Below are 25,420 nucleotides of genomic sequence, written 5' to 3' on the forward strand. Positions count from 1 at the left end.
CTAATAGTCTATTGTTTAGACTTACCTGTTTTTGAACTTTCATGTAAATGATATCATCCTTCTGTGACTTTTTTCTGACCATTGTTTTTGAGATTCCCATCCCTGTTCATGCATGTAACTGTATTCCATTTGTTTTCACTGCCGTACAGTATCCCATTGTATATGAGACCACCGTTTGTTGATCTGTTCTTCGTTCGTGGAGATTTGGATTGTTTTCCATTTTGGACTGTCAAACAATGCTGCTCTGAACATTCTGCCAATTACAATGTAAGCTCCATGCGGGCAGGGATTTTGACTGCTTTGTCTGACGTCTTTTGAGACATTCACAGTGTCTAGAACAATGCAGGGCACATGGGAGATGCTCAGTAAATATTTGAGGAATGAATGAGTTCTTGTACGTGTCTCATAGTGTACATGTACAAGATTTGCTCCAGAGAAGTGTGTTTTCAAAGTATGGTCCAGGGACCCTTCGGGTGCCTGAGACCTTTCCAGGGGATCTGTGAGGGCAAAATTATTTTCATAAAACTACTAAAATATTATTTGTCCTTTTCACTCTCGTTTTTCATGAGTTTAAATATTTTCCAGGTATGATGACCTCTTCACTCTGATAGCTAATCAAGTGTGTACTTGTGTGTTACTGTGTTTTAAAAATGCCTCTGTTTTCATTTCTGTTATGGTAAAAATTGATAAGTAGAATAACCCACATGAACAACTAACTGCTTTTTGAGATCCTCATTATTTCTGAAGGATCTAAGGAGGTTCTGAGACCAAATAATTGAGAACTACTGCTCTAAGAAGCAGGTTTTACTTGGTCATGCTGAACTGTTTCTTAAAGCCTTGTGGTAGTTCGTGTTCCCCTTGACAATGGTTGAGGACCGTTGCTCCACATCTTAGCAAACATATGGTCTTGACTACCTTTTGTATTTGCCAATTGGGTGGTGATTGTATGGTGTCTTACTGTGGGTTTAATTTGCATTTCCCTGATTACTAATGAAATTTGAGTGTTTTTTTTTTTCATATATGAATGTGTTTTCTCTTGTGTGAAATACTTATTCCTGTCTTTCCCTCATTTTTCTATTAGATGTGTGTCCTTTTTTTTCATTGATTCATGATTTCTTTATACATTCTGCATACCAATCCTTTGTCAGTTAAAGATGTTGTATGTATCTTCTCCCAGTTCGTGTATTATCTTTTGTAATTATATTGAATCTGTTGATCAGCCTGGAGAAAATTGGTGTCTTTTCAGCAATAAGTCTTCCTAGCCAAAAACACTGTGTTTCCATTTATTTGGTCTTCTTTTAATATCTCTCAATAAACTTTAATGATTTTTCTCCATAAAGGCCTTCATGTATTATATTAAATTTCTTCCTAGGAATTCTGTGTATTTTTAATGCTATGGTAAATTTTTTAAAATTACAATTTCTATTCTAACTGGTTGTTACTAATAAATATAACTTTGCATATGTGTTGATTTCAGATCCAGCAACCATGCTCAATTTTTATTCATTCTAATAATGTATCTAGATGTTCTTTTGAGTTTTTTAATGTAACCATTATCAGAAAATAGTGGCAGTTTTCTTACTTTCTGATCCTTCTACTTATAGGAAATTCCTTCCTTCATTTCTACACTGGCTATGACTTATAGTACAATATTGAAAAGAACTGATAGTGAACATCCTTATTTTAGCCCCAGTTTTAAGGGAATGCTTTCAACATGTCATCTCAGTATTTTTTCATAAATGGTCTTTATCAGTTAAGAAGATTATTTTCTGTTTCTAGTTTGCTAATGGTTTTATTTTGAATGGATATTGCATTTTGTTGAATGCTTTTTTTCTCATCTATTTAAATGATTGAATGTTTTTTAATGTTATTGTATTAAATTATGGTGGTTGACTTTTTAATATTGAACCGACTTTTAATTCTAGAATAAGCCCAACTTGGTCATGGTGTGTGTTTTATAATATATTGCTGGACTCAGTTTGCCAATATTTTGTTTAGGATTTTTGCTTCTGTTCATCAGTAAAACTAGCTTTATAGTACTCTGCATTTATGTCCTGTCATTGTCTTCTTTCGGTATACTAGCCTCATGAAATGAGTTTTTCAATTGTCTGGTAGAGTTGAAGATGGAAACTAGCTTTTAAAACCATTTGGGTAGATGCCTGGGTGGCTCAGTCAGTTAAGTGTCTGCCTTCTGCTCAGGTCATGATCTCAGGATCCTGGGATCCAGTCCCACATCAGGCTCCTTGCTCAGTGGGGAGCCTGCTTCTCCCTCTGCCTGCCACTCCCTGTTTGTGCTCGCTTACTCTCTCTCCCTCTCTCTCTCTCTGACAAAAAAATAAAATCTTAAAAAATAAAGAAAACCATTTGTTTTTTTAAACTATTTTCTGCTTCTCCCTCTGCCACCCCAAATAAAAAAAAATTTAAAAAAGGGGGGGCGCCTGGGTGGCTCAGTCGGTTAAGCGTCTGCTTTCGGCTCAGGTCATGATCCCAGGGTTCTGGGATTGAGCCCCATATTGGGCTTCCCGCTTGGTGGGGAGTCTGCTTCTCCCTCTGCCCCTCCCACTCTCTCTCTCTCTCTCAAAAAAAAACAAAAAACAAAAAAATTAAAACTTTTTAACTATTTTAACAATTTTTAACCACTGATTCCATTTCTTTATAGATCACAGGAACATTAGGATTTTATATTATTTTTTCAGTTTTGTTAAATTTAATAAATTTTTCTAAGGATTTCTACTTCATTAAAATTTTTTTGATATGAAGTTATCCATATTATCTTTTCGTTTCCACAGCATCTGTAGTTATGACCCATTTTCATTCCTATTAGTTTATTTTGTGCCTTCTCATTTGATTAATCCTTCCAGAGGGTTGAATAGTTAACCCATTGTTACTTTAAAAGTAGATTTCTAAATGCTAAGGGTGGGTTATGGTTGTCTCTTTACTTGTAATATTTTGCCAGAGAATAAGAGCTACAATATTTTAATTTTCTGAAATTTGAGACAAGCTTTCTGATTTATGTGATCAGTTTTCATGTATGTTCCATGTGTACTTGAAAAGAGTATGTATGTATGTATTCCCCAGTTGTTGAGAACTTTATACCTGATTTATTTACAAGAGTCTCAAGATCTCATCATAACTAGATTTCTCAATTTCTCTTTAAGTTGTATTTGCTTTTTCTGTTGGCTTTATTATTAGATGCATACTAATGTAGAATTTTTGGCTCTTTCTTGGTGAATTAAACCTTTTAGAATCATGTAATGACTCTTATCTCTGTGAATGCTTATTGCCTTCATCTTTGTTATTGTTGTTACTGAGGCAATCTTTTAATTAGTCTTAATCTGAATATCTGGGATCTCTCGTTGCCCTTATATTTTGAGTTTGTAGGAGACTCATACAAAGATAAGGCCAAAGAAAATTTGCCTTTTTAACTGCATAGTTAAGTACATTTATATCTATAGTGATTATAAATATAAGTTGGATTCATTTCTAGGTCCTCATCATAAAGGTCTTCTTTTGTCTACTCGCCACTTCTTGCCTTGTCTTCCTTTTTCATTTTCTTATTCTTTTCTCCCCTCCTCCATTTGTTGGTTTCTTATTTGAATTATTTTTTTCTTATGAGTTCTATTTGGCTTATCGATCTTGTTTATTCTTTTGCTCCTTATTCATATTTTCTGTGCTTCTTTCTATTCCTTTACATACCAGTGATTTTCCTGTATTGATACCAATATTGAGTCTTTCCGGGAGATTCTATCTGCTGTATAGCTGTGTTTTTTCCCCCCACTCATGGTGCCATTTTCCTTTAAACTTACTTTTGTTGGAAAGTAGGGATTATGTCAAGTATGGGCTAAAATTGAGATCCTTAAGAGAATATGTTTGCTCTGCCAGTTACCCAGTGACTACCAACCTGAGAGGACTTTGTATTATCACCTTGAAGGTTCTGTGACTTTAGATACCAAACCTTGAGGGCTGGCCTGTGATTATGGATTTGAGGGTGGTGGTTATTTATCCTCACCCAGCACCAAAATTGAGATAGGGAGGGTTCCTTGCTGCCCATTTCTCTGCAGTGGCCCCACCAGACTCCAGTCTAGGTGAGCCTGAGACTCTATGTCCAGTTCTCCCTGGGACGCCTGGGTGGCTCAGTCAGTTAAGCATCTGCCTTCAGCTCGGGTCATGATCCCAGGGTCCTGGGATTGAGTTCCGCATCGGGGTCCTTGCTCAGCGTGGAGTCTGCTTCTCCCTCTGCCTGCCGCTCCCCCTGCTTGTGCTCTCTCTCTCTCTGAGAAATAAATATGTCCATTCCCCCACAACTGCTGCTAGTTCAGTCTCCAGAATTCAACAGAACCCTTGAGGCAAAAGCTGATGGTGGATCCTGCTTAAGAATCGCTCTCCTTGGGGCGCCTGGGTGGCTCAGTGGGTTAATGCCTCTGCTTTCGGCTCAGGTCATGATTCCAGGGTCCTGGGATCGAGCCCCGTATCGGGCTCTCTGCTCAGCCGGGAGCCTGCTTCCTCCTCTCTCTCTGCCTACTTGTGATCTCTGTCAAATAAATAAATAAAATCTTCAAAAAAAAAAAAAAAAATCGCTCTCCTCCCTCTGCTCCTCCCCCAGCCCCCTCCTTCTAAAAATCACTTAATTAAAATTTGTGTTACTTTGCACTTGATGTGAGTATTCCTACTCACATGGCAGTCTGTAGTCTATAAAGAATTATAGGATGCTTAGCTCTGCCCTTTGCACTGTCCTGCAAGGTAGCACTCCTGTGATGTGGGCACTGCTACTTGCAAGGTTAGAAATAAAATAACCCTATTTGATACATACATACCTACATACGTACACACACATGCACAAACTGTGTGTTAAAAGTTATACTTCACTTTTTTTTTTTTTTTTAAAGATTTTATTTATCTGACAGAGACCACAAGAAGGCAGAGAAGCAGGAAGCAAGCTCCCTGCCGAGCAGAGAGCCCGATGCGGGACTCGATCGCAGGACCCTGAGATCATGACCTGAGCCAAAGGCAGAGGCCTAACACTGAGCCACCCAGACACCCCTTAAAAGTTATACTTTTCTTCCAAAGTAAGTAATAACTCTGCCATTTCCTTAAATGGCCATCAGCCCAAATATTATCCTTTGTTATTCTTTGGTTAGTGTTTGCTTTGGTCTGAAAAGGGGATTTGGTCTTGGTTTCTGGCAGACCGAACACTGGGCAGTATAGATGCACGAATAGGCCTTCTTGGCCTAGCCGCCCTGGCTGGAAGGCACTATTATGGCTTGTCTTTGCCTAGCAGTGTGTTTCCAACCAAGTACCCGGTGCTTAAGGTTCTGAAATCTCTTTCATTCAGATGTCCTCTGAAACTGAGCAGCCTGAAAAATAGGTGTAGAAGTCTTACTGTTTGCTCTCAAGGATGCTCAAGGAAGACCCAAATTATACCTGAGAGAGGCAATGTTTATGCTGCAGTGTCCGGATATTTTAATCTTAGGTATTGTGGAAGACGGAGGAATTACCTATCAACTTGTGTCCACCCCTAAAACTAATTCATGGCCATTAGATTTCTACAGACAAAGCCAGTACGTTTACTGACCTTATCTGGCACCTAGCTGGCATTAACCTTGGCAAAGGAGTGTTTACAGTTAAGGTGCCTGCGCAGGTATCTCTCTACTATGCAGTGCGGAAGGAAACGGTCTCTGGAGGAAGTCGGAGAAGCTGTAACTGCTATTAGGCAAGTTTACATTTTGAAAGGTGACGGCCAGAAGCCAGGGAAAAGCATCCGTCCCAACGCCATCTGTGGCCCATGATTTGAAGAGATTCTGCCTTATGGTTTTAAAATCCTTAAAATCAGGTATAAAAAGAAAAGTAGTCTTCAAAGAAATGTCTAAGCAGCTGTGGCAGCCAGCAAATAGTGTGTACAAACCTATTCAGTTTTGGGTGGTGATACTTTCTGTATTTGGTAATTAGTATGAAGGTATAACAGAAGTTTTTAAAGGCTTTCCTGCTGAAGCTTAAACTAAAACGTGAAGGATGAGTGAGACTTAGCCAGGCACAGGAAGAGAAAGAATGTTCTAGGCAGAGGGAAGTATATGTGGGCAGAGGAGGCAAAGAACATGGCACAAGGAGCCATGAGACTAGGGTAACAAGAGGAAGTGAAACTTGGGGAAGTAAGGAAAGTAACATTTGCAGCTTCAAAAGAAACCATAAATTAAACCTGAGTATTTCTCAGACAATATAGTGTAGTTCCTTAAGAAAAAAATCAGTTGAGACTGTTCTATTTTTTACTCATGGATACACTGACTTAATATGAGTTTAAGGTCAATATGCATAAATTATTACATAAACATACCTAAGTTGTCTAATACAGAGAAACTAAAAATATACATATAGGATAGCCTAGTTTTTGGTATAGATCTTACCTGGTATCATTTGATTGATTCAGAAATGTATTTTATCACATAAAGCAACAAATATTATCTTGTTTTGGACTGTTGATAAAATAACTTTCCCTAAAGAGAAAATATTTAGATCTTAAAAATCCTCTACCACGGGATGCCTGGGTGGCTCAGTTGGTTAAGCCGCTGCCTTCGGCTCAGGTCATGATTCCAGGGTCCTGGGATCGAGTCCCGCATCAGGCTCCTTGCTAGGGAGGGAGCCTGCTTCTCTCTCTGCCTCTGCCTGCCACTCTGTCTGCTTGTGTGTACTCTCTCTCTCTGACAAATAAATAAATAAAATCTTTAAAAATAAATAAATAAATAAAAATTAAAAAAAAAAAATCTTGTACCACAAGATTTTATTCTTGGCAAATGGCAGAAACTATTTTTTCCATTTATCATGCTTAATTGGTAGTGCTACAGAAATCCTTTCAGTTGGCCCTCATAACTATGTTCAATTTGCTTTATTAAAGGAAACTGGTGTTCCTTTAACCCACTAAAGCAATCCAGAAGAGAGGCGATAAGGCATATTTTTGAGGAAAGGAAAATACTGTATAGATATTACACTGTAGGAGGAAAAAAAAATACAAACAGCTTAATCCATCATCATACCCAAGTATATGACATTGGGAAGGTAGCATTAAAAAGAATTACAATTCTCTCTGGACCTGGCAGCTCTGTTATGAGGCAGTGAGGGGAGAGACAGAAGCTACTTAAAGTCCTGTTTATGACTTAGTCACTGAAGCCCATTTCTCTCTCAGATACTCATAAAAGCAGTAACTACCAAGTTATAAAGAAAACACTTAGGTTAACATAGGAGCTTATCTACTGAAGAAGTTCCAGGGGGGAAAAACCTGACATTCAGTGAAATGCAACACAGGCCAAGTAAGAAGCCAACACTCCCTCCTAAACGCACAAACAGAAGGTGTGTACCTGACACATGGAGGAGGCGAATGTTCTTTTAGAGGAGAGAGGCCATACAACCCAAAGTTGACCTGATTTCACCTAAAGTTTTAGTACTACAAACAAATTTCTAAATTTAGACATTTGGTTTATATTGATATAAATCTTAAAGTTGTCTAATTTCTTGATAATTAAACATAACCCAATCTTTACTTTTAGAGAAAGAATCTGATAAAGACCAAGTGCTTTGATCAGTTCTATACTGATACATTGCCTGGACCAAATGGAAACTACTTCAGAAGTACACTAACGTGGAAATACCAAAAGCCTTAAAATTTTGTGTCTATCTGTTAATTTAGCAATTCACTTCTAAGAATTTATTTTAAGAAAACAGTCATGGATGTACACAAGAGTCAGTGAAGTGTTGTTTTATAACTGTGAAAAGATGCATATAGTCAAAACGTCCAGTAGAGGATTAAATAAGTTATGGTTCAGCCATACAACAGAATAACAAATGAATAAAAATAAAAGACTATGTAATGACCTGGGAAAGATGTTTACAATATATTATTAAGTGAGAAAAGCAGGTTACAAAACAGTATGCAAGTATGAGCCCATTTTTATAAAAATATACATATTTAGCAAAGTAAAAGGACAAATGATATTTACCAAAATATTAACATTGGTTATTTCAGCACAATAGGATGATAGTTGATTCTGCTTAACACCCTCCCTTTTTTTGCCTATTTGAGCTTTCTGTAATGAGGATTATTTTTTAAATGGGAAGGTAGTGAGGGAGTTACTAACCTCAGATTAGCCCAGATGTGCCCCCAAAGTCTCCTTCTGGCAAGATAAAATATTTCTGTTCAGCCTGCATCTATGAAATTGCTTCTATTTTATAAATTTGAGCGTCCTTCCAAGATGACATTTAAATTGTCTTTTAGGCAAACTATACAATAGCAATTGTTGATATTTTAAAAAAAAAACCCCAAAACACTCAGGTTAATTGCCACCAAAAAGAATAGATGAGAAAATACAAATCCTCACTTTAAAAAAGGAACAACCCAAGTACATACTACTAAATTATACAAAGTTACATTATCTAAGTTTAGTTTATTGCAAAGATCAAGACAGCACACTAGAAGTTGGGGTGCTTCTGTTTCACACCATTCGCAGCATTCACTCTGTTCTCCACTGCATTCACTCACCCATGCAGAGAAAGTTCTGTATACACACCATGATGTCTGATATTTCTTGGTTCCCATAGTATAATTAGGAAACTTGACACTTCAATTAAAAAGGTAAAACGAGGACATTTACCATCAGACTATAAAATTCCTCCTCTGGAAGAGGATACTATAGTATTTGAAGATATGCTTTGGAAAAATCATATAAAAATGAAAAGGGCACCATTTCAAGAGCAGTAGGACTACATTAAACTTAAATGAATTCCAACACTCATAATTAACTCAGAAACAAATTTGGTCTTAACAAAAGCTCCAATAAACTAAAACTATCTTAACAGGCACAATGAACAGTGTAAACACTGTTACTGGGCACCAAGTTTAATAGGGCAGACAATGTTTTCTTCTGCATTCACACTTAATTTTTCAATTACATTTTTAAAAAATGGTGCTGCTTAAGCTATGTATGTTTTACAAAAAATTAATTTTAATAAATATGGCAAATGCTAAAAATCTAGCTAGGTTACCATGCAAGGTATTATATAACCAAGACAAACTCAAATGTATAATAAAGGCAACTTGCATTCAAAATGAACTCTACCCTTATATTTTATTAAAAGGGCAAACATCATGAATTAACCCAGCTGCTTACTTGAATTACAAAAGTAACATGATTCAATATGAAAATAAGAAACTGTCTACAAATCTCTGACAGTAATAAATTGCAATATACAATGCATACAGGAGTCATACAGAGCAACAAACTCTCGTACAAAACAAAAATATTTTAATACCTTTAAAATCCAAATTTTTCTTTAAAATCATTCATGAAAAAGATTCTCAAGTCAGAATTAACACCTCAATTAGTCAAGCATCAGGAAGCTACATTACAGCTATTTAATATACAAAGAGACATCATTCCCCCAGTCACTTCCTTCTTAATGTCTCTGTTTCCAGAATCGTACAGACTCTTTCCCTTCTCTCCACTCCCCATGCCACCATTTCTTCAGATCATGAAAACTGAATTTGTTGAACACCAGAAATCTAAGGTCAGAAAATTTAAATTGAGCAGAATTAAAGAAAAAATATATTTTTAAAACAAATATATATTTAAAAAAATAACATATTATAAACTTTCAAAGAGTAAAAACAATAGACAATGAAAAATAAGTCTACTCCCCACTCCAAATCTCCATTCTGTCTACCCAAGGGAGCTACTTAATAATTTCTTATGCATCTTCCTAGACATCTATGCAAATATGAATATGTGTGTACCTATTTTTAATCAGTAAGAGAATACACAATTACATATTTTGAGAAAGCAATTTCTAACAACCTTCTTTATCGGGTCCTTAATAATAATAAAGTCAGGTCCTTGAACAACACAGGGGTTAGGGGTGCCAAACTCTGCACAATTGAAAATCCTCACAAAACTTCTGACCCCCTCCAAAAACTTAACAGCCTACTATTGACCGGAAGCCTTACCCAGAACATAAATAGTCAATTAACACATATTTTGTATATGTATTATATACTGTATTCTTACAACAACACTAGAGAAAAGTAAATGTTATTAAGAAAATCATAAGGAAGAGAAAACCACACCTATGGTGCTGTAAAAACGCTGCACTTAAGTGGACCAGTGCAATTCAAACCCATGTTGTTCAAGGGTCAACTGTGATGTGCTGAAATTAACTACCTGTGATAAAAATCAATGGATACAATCAATTTTTTAAATAATTTAAGCTACAAAGAAAGTTGTATTTTACCTGTTGATATGACGTTGTATAAACCATAACATTTTGTTGTTGACCATCTGCAGTTATTAAGCCAGCTGGTAACTGGTTAGCTAGAAGACAAAAAAAAAGTTAAACCAGGAAAAGAGTCGCATCTCCTCTTTGGGTCTGAACCCGAAAGTCATGCCATGCAAGTCTAATAACAATTCTGTCACTAATCAAAGTCATCTTGAACAAAATCCTAAACCCTCAAATTTAGCATTTAAAAAAAAAAAAGCTCCCTAAAAAGCACATTTTTCCTACTGCAAGTGTTCAATTTTCTGAATCTTCATTTCTCTAAAATATACTTGAGCTGACTGCCCATGTGTACAAATCTGCAGAGACTGGATGGGGTTTCTAATTCATAAGCAGACCTATACAATGAGGCTTAGCTGGGAGCAACACTTACAGGAACTAAGCAGCATGTATTTTATGTACGAGAAATGCAAAATATATATATCTATAAATTTTAAATGAGAAACAGAATCATCACAGACCTTTTATTTAATCAATATGACAATATTCTTTTTTTTTTTTAAGATTTTTTATTTTTAAGTAATCTCTACACCCAACATGGGGCCCAAACTCACAACCCTGAAATCAAGAGTCATACACTCCTCCAATGGAGCCAGCCAGGCACCCCTATTCAGTTTCTTTAAACACCCTTCAGTTCAAATTAATTTCAGTCGCAAGATTTTACATTACAAGCTATAATTCTCAACATTCCTATCTCATGTGAATCGTAAACCAAAAACTAGGGGCTATGGAAATCAGAACTATGGCTGAAAGACTGTAACATCTGCAGAATTTAAATTTCTACGCTTATCCCTCACTGACTTCAAACATAAGGGCATGAACTAATAAGAACTATTCAAAATAGTGCTGTGTCAAAATACTCAGGGCTGATATTCCAAAAGTACCGTTACATTTAGTATTAATAACTGCTAACTACATGAATTATATGAACAAATTTAGTTGCATAAATGTATCATAACACTGCTTACTAAATGCCTCCTCTGTGAGTTCTTCACTTAGTCCATCTGTAGCTGTGACTGTTCCACCAATTCCTTTCTCTCCTTTCATAGCCTGGGGAAGGAAAAATCAAAAAAGTAATCACTGGTATTCAAAAGATACTGTTTTCTAGATGAAAATGCTTATTTCCTAAAATTAGGAGCTTCTATTATTACAAACACTGCACAGAGTATTTATTTACACTTCTGGTTAATTACATATGAAGAGGCCCTTCAAAATGCTAACTTTTTATATAAGCAGTAATCATCACAAGACAGTGTTAGTAATGACCTAAAAAATCTAAAATATTTATGGATAAAAATAAATTATTCTAATTCCAAAATACATCAAAAGGAAAAGAGAAGTCTACTTACAGATGAAGTAGTCTGCAAAATACTATAAATATTCAGCTCAAAAATCTACTATAAATGATCCAAATTATCTTTTAACTATATATATATATATATATATAGCTCTGAGCCAAATGGGCAGTCCTGTAACAGCAAGTTTAAAGTTTTAAATTCCTAAATCAAAATTACAGGTTGGACCAAAGAGCTCTAAGTTTCCATCCACTCACTCTAAGATTCTATGATGCAAAAGATTTGGAAAAGTACTGTGAAGAATTTATACATTCTCTTCCTACTTTAATCATTTGACGATGCATACAACACTAATTCAATAGGATTCTAACATTAAAGCTATTAAGGAAGTATTTTGAAACCACTGTGAATCCTATATCAAGTTGGAGTGTGGAAATAAATACACTGATCTCAATTTATTTTCACAAAATTCGTACAATGGGCAAAGATAAACCCAAAAGGAAATGCAGAATTTAATAAGAAAGGGATACCCTAGAATTCTCTTTTTCTTATCTAGAAGGCCCCAAGCTTTGAGGTGCTACCTCTTTTAAATTAATGACAACCACAGCATGTGTTATCATTACAGAGTGCTCACTGCATGCCAAGCTAAAGACTGTACCTAAATTATTTTATTTCTCAATAGCCCTGGGAGATAGGTATTATTACTAACCTAACTTTACAGACCAGGAAACCAAGGCCTAATGTATTTAAGTAACCTGCCCAAGGTCTCATGTGGTGGAACTGGGACTCAGCCTCAGGTGGTTGGAATCCAGAGTCCAGGCTCTCACTCATTACACAACTACGATGTCATTAGTAACAAAGGGAAAATGAAAGGACATACTATTTAAATACAGTAATCTAAGTGATTACATACTTCTTCTGATAAATGATACATTTAAAAAGTTAAAGTGACTAGTATATCTTAGTTTCTTAAAAGCATAATGGAAGGCATTCTACTTACCTCTCTGAATTTCTGAAGGTATAATTTTAGAGGTTCTACATAACTGTCAAAGCCTAAGGTCGACATGGCAAAGAGAATATCTTCTCCATTGATTGTCTTCCGTTTCTCTTGATGGCATCTTTCACTTGCTTCAGATGTTATAAAGCTGATGAACTCACTTACACATTCTTGAACACATTCTTTGGCATCTTTTGCAATCTGAAGAGAAAAATCACAGGTAAATTTGCAGGGACTACCATCATCCCATTCCTAACAACCTGCAAAAATAAAAAGCTATTGAGAAGAATACGAATTTCAGTTCGTGGCTGTTAACATCTCATCTCTGAAATAATATGCTAATTACATTGACACAATGTGTGCTATCAAAATTCCAACCCTTGGAGTAAGAATAAAAACTCTAATACCAGTAAGAGAAGCTTTGACAACTCTTCTCCGAAAACAGGTATAATTTAGGTAAAAAAGCAATCACTGGATGTCCCTACCATCCCATAAAGATGAAATCTTACTAAGCAAATGCCCCAAGAAAATCAGACCCATGGTATATGTAGTCTACTGTGGGCTAGACTCAGGTATCACTCCTCTGCCCTAGCATTTCCACAAATAAGGACACCAGAAAATTTTTAAAAGACAAAACACTGAATTCATGTCAGGTTTACAAAGGAATGAAATAATGACATCTGGTGACATTTTTATTACTGAAGATACCAAGTGTCAGGTACAGGTTTTGAGGTTATTAGAAAAGCAACACACGCCTGCCACTTCATTTTAAAAGCAATTCTTCTTTTAAGGGTGTGGGGTTTCAAAGTCAAACTCTAATGAATTAAAGCATGCAATTCCAAAGCCACTTCTAAGAGAACAACAAAAATGCTTGCTGAAGCATACTGTCTGCTGCCTCCATGCCTATTTACATCCTGGAGAAAAGTAAACAAGAGCTGCAGCAAGATAATAGTGTACTAGCTGTACGTGTGACTTCACGTTTTCTAGTAGCTCGGTTTTTAAGAAGGTGAAATTGGGGCGCCTCGGTGCCTCAGTGGGTTAAAGCCTCTGCCTTCGGCTCAGGTCATGATCCCGGGGTCCTGGGATCGAGCCCCGCATCGGGCTCTCTGCTCAGCAGGGAGCCTGCTTCCTCCTCTCTCTCTGCCTGCCTCTCTGCCTACTTGTGATCTCTGTCTGTCAAATAAATAAAGAAATAATATTTAAAAAAATAAAAAGTAAAATTAATTTTAATAATATATTTTATTCAGCCCAACAAATCCAAAATATTATCATTTAAATAGAGGATAAAATAGATTCATTTTATTTATTTATTTTTTTAAGATTTTATTTATTTGAGAGAGCATGAGCAGGGAGGAGGAGTAGAGGGAGAGGGAGAAGCAGGGAGCCCAATGTGGGACTCGATCCCAGGACCCTGAGATCATGACCTGAGCCAAAGGCAGCCAATTAACCAACTGAGCCACCCAGGCACCCAGAGAATCCATTTTAAAACTGAGGTATTTTAATTATTTTTTTCATACTAAGCCTGCATAATCTGCAGTTCTGTTTTACATATACAGCACATCTTAATTCAGACTCGCCACATTTCAAGTGCTCAAGAACCATGTGGGGCCCGTGGCCCGAGGTGCAGGGCAGCACAGGGCTAGCAACAGAAACCGTAATCAGCAGTGTGCTTTATTTCCCCTCAAAGCATAAGGAGGACCTCTCATACTAGAACTTCTAGGCTTTTTCTAATATTACATTTCTTTGTGAGCTTTATTACTTTCGTAAGCACTTTATAAGCTACAATGAGAAAAAAGTTTATTATGAAATACAATATATAAAAAAAGTGGCTTCTAATTCAGACCAAGTGATGAGTAGAGAGACGAGTTTTTTTAAAGCTGTTAAAAATAACTGTCTATACGACTGTCTGTCTCAAGACAGAACTACTTTAAAAAAAAACATGCCAGTTAAATTTAAATATACATTAATATTTATGATTATATAAAAATAGTTCCTTCCAAATGTAAGGATTTTCTCCATATCAGTCCAAAATGACCCAATTTTGCTGCAACATTACAGAAGTCGCAACTCCATATGCCCAAACCTGATAGTTCTGATAATGTTTTTCAAGAGATGGTTCATTCTATTTTATCTGCTTCACGTGGGGGCAGGGGCAGCGGGGGGGGGGGGGGGGGGGGGGGGGACGGCACACGGTAGTCCTGCTCAGTAACCTGTAGCACTACCACTCACGTAGGTCTCTGCTCTCCTCTCCCTGGAAAATAAACCCCAGTAAAATGTCTCCTCCGCATTACCTTTCCCGTTTGAGGTATGGCATTTTTCATTATCCGTGCTACATTTGCAATTGGAAGATAGATATCTGTTCTCTGAAACTTTCTTTTGAACCATTTGTGTCTTCATGATCATTCTGCTGTCCTCAGTATCTAAAGAAATAAAAATGACTTAGGTTTAAAGTTTCTCATCATCTTTACTTCAAGATAGAGAAGACTACCTAAAATGATCTAAGATAAGAACCATCCTGGTTCATTTCCTTATCATTTCAGGGAGGAGGATAGTTCTTTCATGATTCTGTCACAGCCATTACTGATTCTACTCATTAGTTTCAAACCACTGCCTCAAATCCTTTGACCCTCAACTCTGCTACTAAAATGTTACCTATCTGTTCACAAAAAGCTCAAAAACATCTCCACAGCCACTTCAGAAGTGATCTCTCCTTTCACAAAATATCACAAAGTGCTTCTCTGTCTTTTCTGACACATCTTATAATTCTTTTTGTTTCTCACCCTCCCTCTTAGATAACGGCTACCTTAGGCCAGGGGTCAGCTCTGTGTACTTCCTAGAACTCGGTATAGCATCTTCCACAGAAGAACTACTCACAAGTATTTGTTACATAACTTAGCTAGAAAATTTATAGACTATGACCTATAGTTCCTTGCATATGGCCAGTTTACGAGGTTATATTATACAAAGCCAAGTTTACACAGAATGGAAAAAGTGGACTTGAATATTACTGAGCCAACTGGATTAATACTATGTACTAACTTTTTGAACAAAGCTATAGCACTGATCCGACGTTCTTGCAAAAAGTGAACCCTTGAATTACATAGACTCAGATATAACTGGAGCTTTCACAGTACCAGTAATAGCCTTTTTTAACTAAACGCAGTATTCTCTAAGTAATATGTACTCTTTCTAGGCACTTAAGCTGATTCAAGTTACAATTTTTTTTTCAAGTTACATTTTTACATGTATCTGTTTCAGGATGAAGTAACTAATCACCCACCCCCAACTGCCTACCAAAAAGTATATCTTAGGGGGGACCTGAGTGGCTCAGTCAGTTAAACATCCAACTCTTTATATCAGCTCAGGTCTTGATCTCAGGGTCTGCATAGGGCCCTGTGCTGGGCATGGGGCCTGCTTGCGAGTCTCTCCCTGCCTCTGCCCCTTCCCCCACTCACACATGAGCTCTCTCCCAAAAAAGCATATTTTTTCTTTTAAAGTAGGCTCCACACCCAGCATGGAGCCCAATGAAGGGCTTGAACTCACAGCTCTGAGATCAAGATCTGAGCTGATATCAAGAGTCGGATGCTACCCAGGTGCCCAAAAAAATACTTTCCTAGAACTCTCTTCTAGAATTCTTTTCCAGAACCCATCACTCTTTTGCTGACTATTTCTAATAAAAACAGCCTTGTTTTAGACTATCACTGAACTTTGACACAAGATTGCTAATTTTCCTGTAAAGACAAAAGTAACCTGGAACATCACATTATTATAATTTCCACTAAGTTGTTTCTCTGGGGAATATCTTTAATTGCGGCTTTCTCACCATCGTGAGGCTGTATCACGTAGTGGCTTCCTCCGATGTAGTCCGCAGAGATGCCTAGTTGAGAAGCATCTGTTGTAGCACTGTCGCCATCCATCTATGAGGAAAGACGTTTTGCAATACTCTTCAATAAAACGTCTAAAAAAACCTAATAATTCGACACTCATAAACTGTCATAGGATGGGTCAATTAGTTTTCAAGGCATTAAGCTACTAAAAGATAACATTTATATCTCTTGATTTGGAAGCCTTTCGATAATTTTCCAATGTTTCAAGATGCCCCTGTCTACTCTCTGTAGGTGATAAGCATTAAGACCAAAGGGAAGCAAAGAAGGAAATGAATCTAAAACACACACCTCTTTCTTTGCAACTGCATAATCCTCACATAGAGTGCAGACAACCCTGACTTACAACCTAGCTTGTCCCTGGAGTGACAACCAAAGCCAAAGTCAGCGTAGTAGTCACCTAAAGTCACTGATTTCCATTACTTTCCACTCTCCTGCCATGGCCGGACAGTCCTACGCGAATCCTTTTGCTCTTGTGCGTACCTTCTCTGCTGTCTCACAGAAGTTCCACAAGGGGCAATGTCTTGGTTCAAACTGCTCTTTGGCATGAGAAGCATACAGATTCCTTGAACAAATCTGGGACCACACAACCTGAAAGCACACCCTACTTTGAACCAGCCTAACAGCTCTAATTCTACTCCACAATTCCCCCCTCCTGCCCCCACCCTCAAACTTCAGATTCTTTAAAGAAAAAAAAGGGGACAGGGTGGTAGGGAGACTGGGGATCTGCATAAGAAGACAGTAAAATTATAACCGTAGACAAAAATGAGAATTAAAATGACTGTTTTTAAAAGAAGCCTGCTTAATTAAGTTTGCTCAGAGCTAAAAGAATTCTAAGAGGGAAAACCTAGAGAAAACTGCACATAAGCCCTAAACTGTCTTCATTCCATTTCACCAACATGGCAAACCCTGGAAATCTTTCCACTTTGAAAATAATACTATTCAAAACAATAAGGGACTAGCTATCTGTGGGTGGAAAAATTGTAAATGCATTACCTGAATAAAAAGCGTAGCAAAAATTAAGTACAATCTATACATGCTTTCAGTCCAAATCAAGAGACACTTGATCCTACATGTTTATCAGGGCCAGAACACTGATAACAAGTTTAATGTTATTAACTGCACTATTTAAGTCCTTGTGTGCCACATCACGTTTTCCGGCTCTGTTGGATTTTCATCTACTCGTAAAACAGCACGCCGGTTTCCAACTCTTCAATAACATGACAATTCTTTGATACGTCTGTTGACTAATGTTAAATTTAATTGTAGATAAAGATACATTTCCATAATATATAGTTTTCTAAGGGGCTGGAGAATAGAATTCACCTACTTTAAATAATTTGCAGAAGTACAAGGTACCAATTTATTGATACTTCATAGTGGTTTCTAAAAGGTAGTAAACAACGGTCAGTGAGCTCTGATTCTGACTCTCCTGCTGATCCCTGAAAACAGCATCCCTACCCATTAAATGTGTTTCTATATAAAATGGAAATAGTATCACCTTCCCCATCTTAAACAGCTAATATGAAACAGTACCCAAAAATAAAATGCTATTTTAATCTTAAAATGCTAACAAGATACTAGGAGAATGGTCTTTTTATTTTTACGATTTTATTTATTTGACAGAGAGAGAGAGAGAGATCACAAGTAGGCAGAGAGAAAGGGGGAAAAGGGGGAAGCAGGCTCCCTGCTGAGCAGAGCCAGATGCGGGACTCTATCCCAGGACCTTGAGATCATGACCTGAGCCTAAGGCAGAAGCTTAACCCACTGAGCCACCCAGGTACCCAGAGAATGGTCTTTAATAGATATGATGATGGATCTATTAGCCATGAAAGAGAGCTCAATTAAGATAACTGTGAATTGACTAGTTTTTATAATGCCCTAAGGGAGATTAGGGAGATGACAGTTTAGGAGAAAGGACCAAAGTGGTTGTTTCAGAACCTACAACTGGAAACAAATCTTTGTTGGGGTGGGGCAGGGGGCATCTGTCTGGGGGATCAATTAATTTATAAATTTAACATGAAAAAAGTATTAAAGGCAAAATGTTTAAATCACATTTTCTTGTCATACACTGGAATTAGTAGCAAGATTATCATTTAGATTCACAGCATTAGCCTCTAAACCTCAGTCTTCTAAAAATACTTCTGAAAGTATTTCAGAGTTGTCAGAATGAAGAAAGGGAATCTGCTAAAGAGCTGTGTACTCAGGAGATGGTGATCCAACCCGCCCTTTTTTTTTTTTAAAGGTAAAGTTTTTCTTTCTTTTTTTTTTTTTGAAGATTTTATTTATTTATTGACAGACAGAGATCACAAGTAGGCAGAGAGGCAGGCAGAGAGAGAGGAGGAAGCAGGCTCCCCGCTGAGCAGAGAGAGCCCGATGCAGGGCCCGATCCCAGGACCCTGGGATCATGACCCTGACTGAAGGCAGAGGCTTAACCCACTGAGCCACCCAGGCGCCCCCCAACTCGCCCTTCTGAGAATAAGCAGCGCGTTGCAGACTTAGCTGTGTGTGCCTCTGGGTCCTGCAAGCGGTAGCTCTTCTGTCATTTCATCACACCTGTCTTCCTATCTTTCTACCTTAAAATCCTGCCCCATACTTTAATCCCAGTGTTCTCCCACTCTCCTGAAATCTTTCTGACTTACCCTATTCTGCAAGCCCAAAATGAGTGTCCCCTTCTCTGAATCACCAAGATACCTGGTAACAAATCAAGCCTCATCTTTGATGCTTACAATCTGCTAGCCGTTCACATATATATAATATGAGTGGGGAAATGAGGCAGAGGTACTTGCTAGATACATCCCAGAGGCTTTTTCAAGGTCTAAGCTTCCTATAAAAATATTCAAAATAGGCTGGAGATTTTAAGTAAACCGTTAGTCAACAAATACTTACCAAGTAAGCCCCTGGTATTTATCAGGTCTGTGCTCTGTGCTGGGGATGGAGCCTCGACAACAACATAGACAAGATCTCTGTCCTCATCTTGCAGGGAAGACAAGTATTACGTAAACTAGTGGTAGGGGAAAGGGATGAGGAGTGTAGTCTATTAATACTTCCAAGGCACAGGCTCTGGAATCCTATCACCTGGTTTGAATTCCTTCCTACTTACTTGCCATGAGACCTTGAGCAAGTGAAATGAAGACAGGACTCACCACGGAAAGACTCAGCATAGTATAACAGGAGTACTCAGTAAATATTATATATAGCTATTAAATAATTACAATAACTAATTACTAGTGCCAAGTGCTAAGGAAAACAAAGGTGTTCTGTGATACGCTTTGAGAGCTCATTGCAAAAGGGGCCACACTAGTCTGGGGAGTCAAGGAAGCGGTCTGAGGAAATGACATTTAAGTAGATGAAAAGATAGAAATCAGTCAGGCAAGGAAGAATGTTCCAGGCAAAGGAAACAGAAATCTGCTACTGGTGGACTAGAATGAACTAACAAGAGGCTAGATGAAGCGGTGCCTTGTGGACAAGAGCAATCAAAGGGGAGTCTGATTTGCACAGTTCTGCTAAGACTCTGGCTTCAGTCTAGTGTAGGAAGGGAGGAGCAAGAATGAGGGCAGAAGACCACGAAGGACCATGAAGCTGCCGTCGGAGCATGAACTCAGGCAAGATGATGAACATTCATTCTCCAGATCGGTCCAGGACAACAGCAGTGGAGATCAAGGGGAGCAGAGGAAAGAGCCTTGCAGGAGGTCAAATCAACAGACCTGGTGACTGAGTGAAAACGAACCAGAGGAAGGGCCGAGGGGATGCTGCTGGGGTTCTCGCAGCCTCGGAGATAGAGAACGGGAAAGGCAGGCAATGGGAGGGCTGGGCGATGAGAGCTGAGCTGGAGCCGGTGACCACAAATGTGCAGTGGCACAGTCATGACACATCCGCAGCTGGGGGAAGAGGAGGGAAGCTAAAGTGCTGGGCCTTATCCAGACAGCAAAGAGGGAAGGGCATGCAGGAGAGCAACAAGACAATGGGTAAAACAGCCAATCATTAGATCCAAGAAAACTGGTAACTACAGACAAATAGTAGTTCAATCCCATTAAATTAATGCGATTGACTATTCTGTTTACTTAGTTGAACTGATATTGTTTTCTAAAATATTATGTGAAATCAATGGTTGGCTGGCTAATACAATCATTTGGTGATGTAGTAGTATTTAAATTACACTAATAATTTGTTGCAAATGCAGGAAATAGTTCCCTCTTTAATATGTTTAACATTTATTGAGCACTTTCTAAATATCTCATGCACTGTTCATGACCCTGTGAAGCAGATGAGAAAATTGAGGTTATAGAAGGCTAATGACTTGCCAAAGGTGACAGAGTAAATGGGATTTAAATCCAGAGTCTCCGATGCAAAGTACTTTACAGTATTTGTTCCTAATAGTTTTTTCCTATAGTCCATAAGCCTAAATCTATACTTTGACCTCTCTAAATTCCAGGTCTAATGACTATATATTAAAAACATTTAAAGTTGCTTCTCAAGCCAGGACATTATCTGTGGGATGTAAGCAATACACCTGGTTTGGGGTTCAGGATCAAGAGCAATCATGGGCCCTTAGGGCAGACCACCCAGGTCTGAGGCTGGGCTCCCTACTTACAAGCTGTATGTTTTTACTTACTGTCCTCTTAGTACTTCAGCTTCCCCATTTTTAAGATGGAGTTGCCATGAGAAGTGAAGTTATTATATAAAAAGCACTTAGCAAAGTGTATGATACAAACTCAACAAACATAACCTAATACTATTTTTGTCTCTTCAAATACAGTTCTCACCCTTCTTTCCAGGCACGGTTTTTCTCTCTCACGTAACCCCTTTCACCTGTTCTCTGGACCAATTCCTTTTTATCTCTTTGAGGATAAGAAGTGACAGGAAGATTCCTTCCCTCTAATGGATCTTCAGACCAGCTGCTTCGCTCTTTCTTCAACACGCTCACACTCCCTCACTGAACACACAGAAGTACACCCAGCCCTGGAAAACCGAGATTCCATGCCACAGCCTTGGCTAGCGATCATGGTCACCCTGACGGTCCTCACGCATCTCCGCATTCCTATTGCAACTCCCTGGCGTGCGCTTCTCCCCGAACCAGGATACTGAACCCGCTCTCGGAAGTTGCCAATAATCTTGCCTTCATTCCTACTTGGCTGTCGTTAGTAGTGCTGGCCACTGAGGACCCCACACTTACTCGTGAAATTCTCTTCTCCCTTGATTTTGAACAATATCCTCCTCCCGGTTTATTTTTCCCTCCACACAGCCCAGTTGTTAGTTTCACCCAAGGTTATCCTTTCCTGTTTCTTCCCTTACTCTCTTAATGAACTCATTAAATACCACTTCTATGCTTAGAAGTCCTAAATCTACAACCATATCCTGCCTGCCACTCCCGTGAGCCATGCCCATAGAATATATCTGATATCCCATCGCTGCCAACTTAAGATTTTGGAAAATGAAACTCACCCTCCCCGTGTCCTGCAAGGAGGCAATGGCTGAGAGCTCCTCATCTGTTTTCTAGCTACTGTGATCCCACCCTCCCAGGCTAATTATACCAACGTCATCTTAGATTCTTCTGTCTCCTCCAAGTTCCACTTCTTGTAATAAGTTTCCTGGATATGCCCTTCCTTTCTCTCCTGCCACTGCATTACTATCGAACCTACCAGGGTACATATTGTTTTAAGACAGATCTCACTCGAATACCGTTTCTATAGCGCCTGACCCTGGAACGTTCTAAAAGTCTTCAGTGTCAAATCCAAACCTAGTTTTCCCATGGCTTTTCATGAGTGGATCCCCCCACTTAACTAAACTTGTTTCCAACTCTATCTTCAGGGCTGATAAAAATCTTAGTGCTAGAATGTGCCTTATTTAAGGATCACCAGGTACAGCTCTTTTATTTTAGGGCTGAGGCATGAGTCATGGCTCAAGGAAGTTGTAACATGCCTGACATCACAAATATAGTAGCAGATTCAGAACTAAGTATCCAGACAGGAAAAGTGGTATCTCACACTAAATTATCCTATGAAAACTCCACTTGGAATGCAAATCTATTCCCCATGCCCTAAACATCAGTTACTCATCCCTGCCTTCAGGCTTTTGCTTTTGGTGATACCCTCCACTATCCAAATCCCACTCATCCTTCAAGGCTAAGTCCAAGACAGTCGCAACTACCCAGGCCTACCACGCCACTGGTCTTTTCATCTCTGCTACCCTTAGAACTAACATGTCCCATTCCCTGCACAATTGTCCTCTAAGCATTCAGTTCCACTGAAGCCCTTCTAGCAAAACAGACAAGCCTCTTAAGAGCTGGGACAAGCTTTTTATCTCGTAGTCTCCACAGCACTTATGGGCCCACAGGAAACAAGACATGCAAGTCCCTAAAAAGAAAGAAGCAACAGGAATGAGTGAGTGGACGTACTGTCTGTCTAGACTTGAAGGACATTCATTCTGCTTGGGATCTCCAGTGAGACATTAGGTATAATTTTATTTCCAGCTAATTATTGTTCGAATCTAGCTAACAACCAAAATGGTACGACATACTTACCGTCATGAAATACTGTCAGAACCGTGTTGTCAGCGGTGTTCAGGAACACCTTTCTAAAAGGAGGGCTAATCTTCGCCCAACTTCAACCTAGAAGATAAACATCTATTAGTAGTAACAACGTACTGCCTACAGGCTTTCTCCCTAGTAAAAATTTTAAAAGCGTGTATAATTTCACCGACTATTCTTATTCAACAGAGTGCAAAAAAGCAGGGGCCCAATAAAGGTTTCTTAAATTGGCAGATATATTTTGGAGACCTGGCAAATAAGTTAATTCTATGGCAGGGAGGAACTGCTTTCCTAACATAACCCTGAATTTAGTCATGTTCATCATAAATATTTGTCACAACACCCCAAATTATACGCACGAGACAAAAATTTTTACACATCTAAATTCTTCAAAATATTAACACCCAAGACACAAACACCCAACTTAATTTTTCAGTGATTTTCTTAATATTTTAGAGTGAGATTTAGGGAGTCCAAAAGCTCAAAAAGGGGAAAAGAATATCTCAGAATACAATGCTTTTAAATTAAACACTTCGGATGATACTGAAAAGAGGATACATGATGCCCAGAGAACATACATGGAACACAATCAATTAGGACCTTTATTTATCATTTTAAAGCACCACCATTTTGGACTAAATTGCATCTGAATAGCACTTCATTTTCACTGTAAGGCATAAATAGCTGAATAAATTGGTATCAATTACAATGTTACAATCTCCATTTCTCATTTGCTCTTTTCCCTTTTTTCAAGTGAAGCAATTAAATTGGGGGGAGGGGCAAAACAAAAACATATCCTTTCAGTGTTAATTTTAAAAGGAAGAGAAAATAATGCTATGCATTCAAGCATGAAATCTAGTAAACAGAAGAAGAAAAAAAAATGTAGCCACAAATTTAATTTTTTAAATGTCAGTCCAGGCAGCAAAGACTGGCTGACATTGTCTACTCTGCTATAATCTTAAAAGCAATGTCTGATTTCTTTTTTAAATATTGTCCTCTTTCTAACCCCAAAACCGCCCAGAAGATTCCTTCCTTGTGGCTAGAAGCGTTTTTTTAAGGGTGTCTTTGAAAAAGAAAATCCTCAGTACACTTAAAATAATGGAGCTATATACATTTATGTATTTTGCTTGGGGGAGGGGGGCACACCTCACCACACTCTCTCACCCAAATAGTTTACTCGGTATATATTTAGAGTCAATATATTAAAGATAAACACTGTCACCTCATATGGTATATATTTTCCTAAAGGCAGGTTATGATATATGTGAAAGCTCAAGGGAATGCATACATCTGTTTAATGTTTGAAGAAATGCAAATTTGTATCCAAGAAAAGCAGCAGACCCTTCCTCCACCCTCCATTCTTTGGCATCAACAACCAGAGTTTTGCATCAATAGAATCCTTAAATTAAGCTACAGGAGCAGTGCGGGGAAGGAATAATCGCCTTTTAAGGAATTCTGGTTAAACTTTCAATACTTTACAAATAAAACCCTTATTTATTAATGCCACTTATATCGATCAGTTTATCTTACCACTTTATTTTGCCGATTAGTTTCCATACTAAGAAAGCCCAAACCACCCCAGGGATTCGTGGTGGCACGAACCAGGGCACCGTGGAGTCCATGCGGGTTCGTGGGATGCTATTTTTTTTTTTAAGGTCGTATGCTACCTAACCTTGTTTAAATTATCTTGTTACAGTACTTTGGCCAAGATTTACGACTTGTGGGTGCTCTGTAATTCTTTGTTCTCGAAGACTACTGCTCCTCAGGCCCGGCCGATCCTCCCCGCCTCCCACCGAAGATTAAAACCTTAGTCCAATCCGAAAGGCTTCCTTCCCACCTTCGGGGCAAGTCCAGGGACCGCAAGCCGCCAGATGGCTGCATTCTTTACGTGCGTGTAAGCCAGACTGCGGGGAAACCAAATCCACTCCTTCCTCCCGGGGACCTGGCTTCCTCCCCACGAAGGTGCGCGGGCTGGCCCCGGCCCCACCGCCCCGGCCCGGCCCGACTGTCAGTCCCGCCGGTGCGGGGCGACCGCCCCTGGCGCGCATCCCCCGACTCGCCCGCCCAGGCCCCGGGCCCGCGCCCAACGCCTGCCGGCCGGCCGGCCGCCCGCCCGCTCGGGTCGCCGGGGCAGACAAAGCGGCCCGGCCCTGCCATGCCCCCGCGGGCCGGCGGGCGGGAGAGCGGGCGGGAGGGGGGCGCCCCGGAGACTCCGCGCGGCAGCCCGGCCAAGGGCGCAGGGTCGGAACCGGGGTCGGGCCAGTGGCCCCCACTCGGCTGCCCGCACAAAATGGAGCCGGCCGGGGCGCCGCCGAGAGGGGGCCCGAGGGGGCCCCGGCGCCCCCTCCTCGGCCTCGGGCCCGGAGCTCGGCGGCGGCGAGCAGGAGGCGGCCTGGCCCGAGTC

The 25,420-nt window shown here is 39.2% G+C and overlaps 2 protein-coding genes across 3 annotated transcripts in view; one reads left to right on the forward strand and one right to left on the reverse strand.

Moving 5' to 3' along the window:
* Positions 1–7,664, forward strand: part of HCFC2 (host cell factor C2) — a 46,523-nt gene extending 38,859 nt beyond the window's left edge. Inside the window, exon 17 of one of the 2 annotated variants that reach the window (XM_047739762.1) lies at positions 7,536–7,664. In XM_047739762.1, coding sequence (XP_047595718.1) covers positions 7,536–7,567 — 32 coding nt within the window. In that variant the 3' untranslated portion in view covers positions 7,568–7,664. Of the gene's footprint in view, positions 1–149; positions 2,160–7,535 lie in introns of those variants that run through there. The other variant, XM_047739763.1, reaches the window with a different exon arrangement.
* A 64-nt stretch (positions 7,665–7,728) lies between these two features.
* Positions 7,729–24,993, reverse strand: NFYB (nuclear transcription factor Y subunit beta). Its single transcript, XM_047739767.1, is given in 10 exon segments — positions 7,729–9,544; positions 10,270–10,349; positions 11,280–11,361; positions 12,607–12,804; positions 14,895–14,962; positions 14,965–15,009; positions 15,012–15,023; positions 16,427–16,520; positions 23,011–23,097; positions 24,854–24,993. Coding segments are annotated over 9 exon segments (618 nt in total). The 5' UTR covers positions 23,017–23,097; positions 24,854–24,993; the 3' UTR covers positions 7,729–9,511.
* Between the last annotated feature and the right edge of the window lie 427 nt (positions 24,994–25,420).

Source organism: Lutra lutra, chromosome 8 (genome assembly GCF_902655055.1).
Source record: "Lutra lutra chromosome 8, mLutLut1.2, whole genome shotgun sequence".
NCBI classification, from domain to species: Eukaryota; Metazoa; Chordata; class Mammalia; order Carnivora; family Mustelidae; genus Lutra; species Lutra lutra.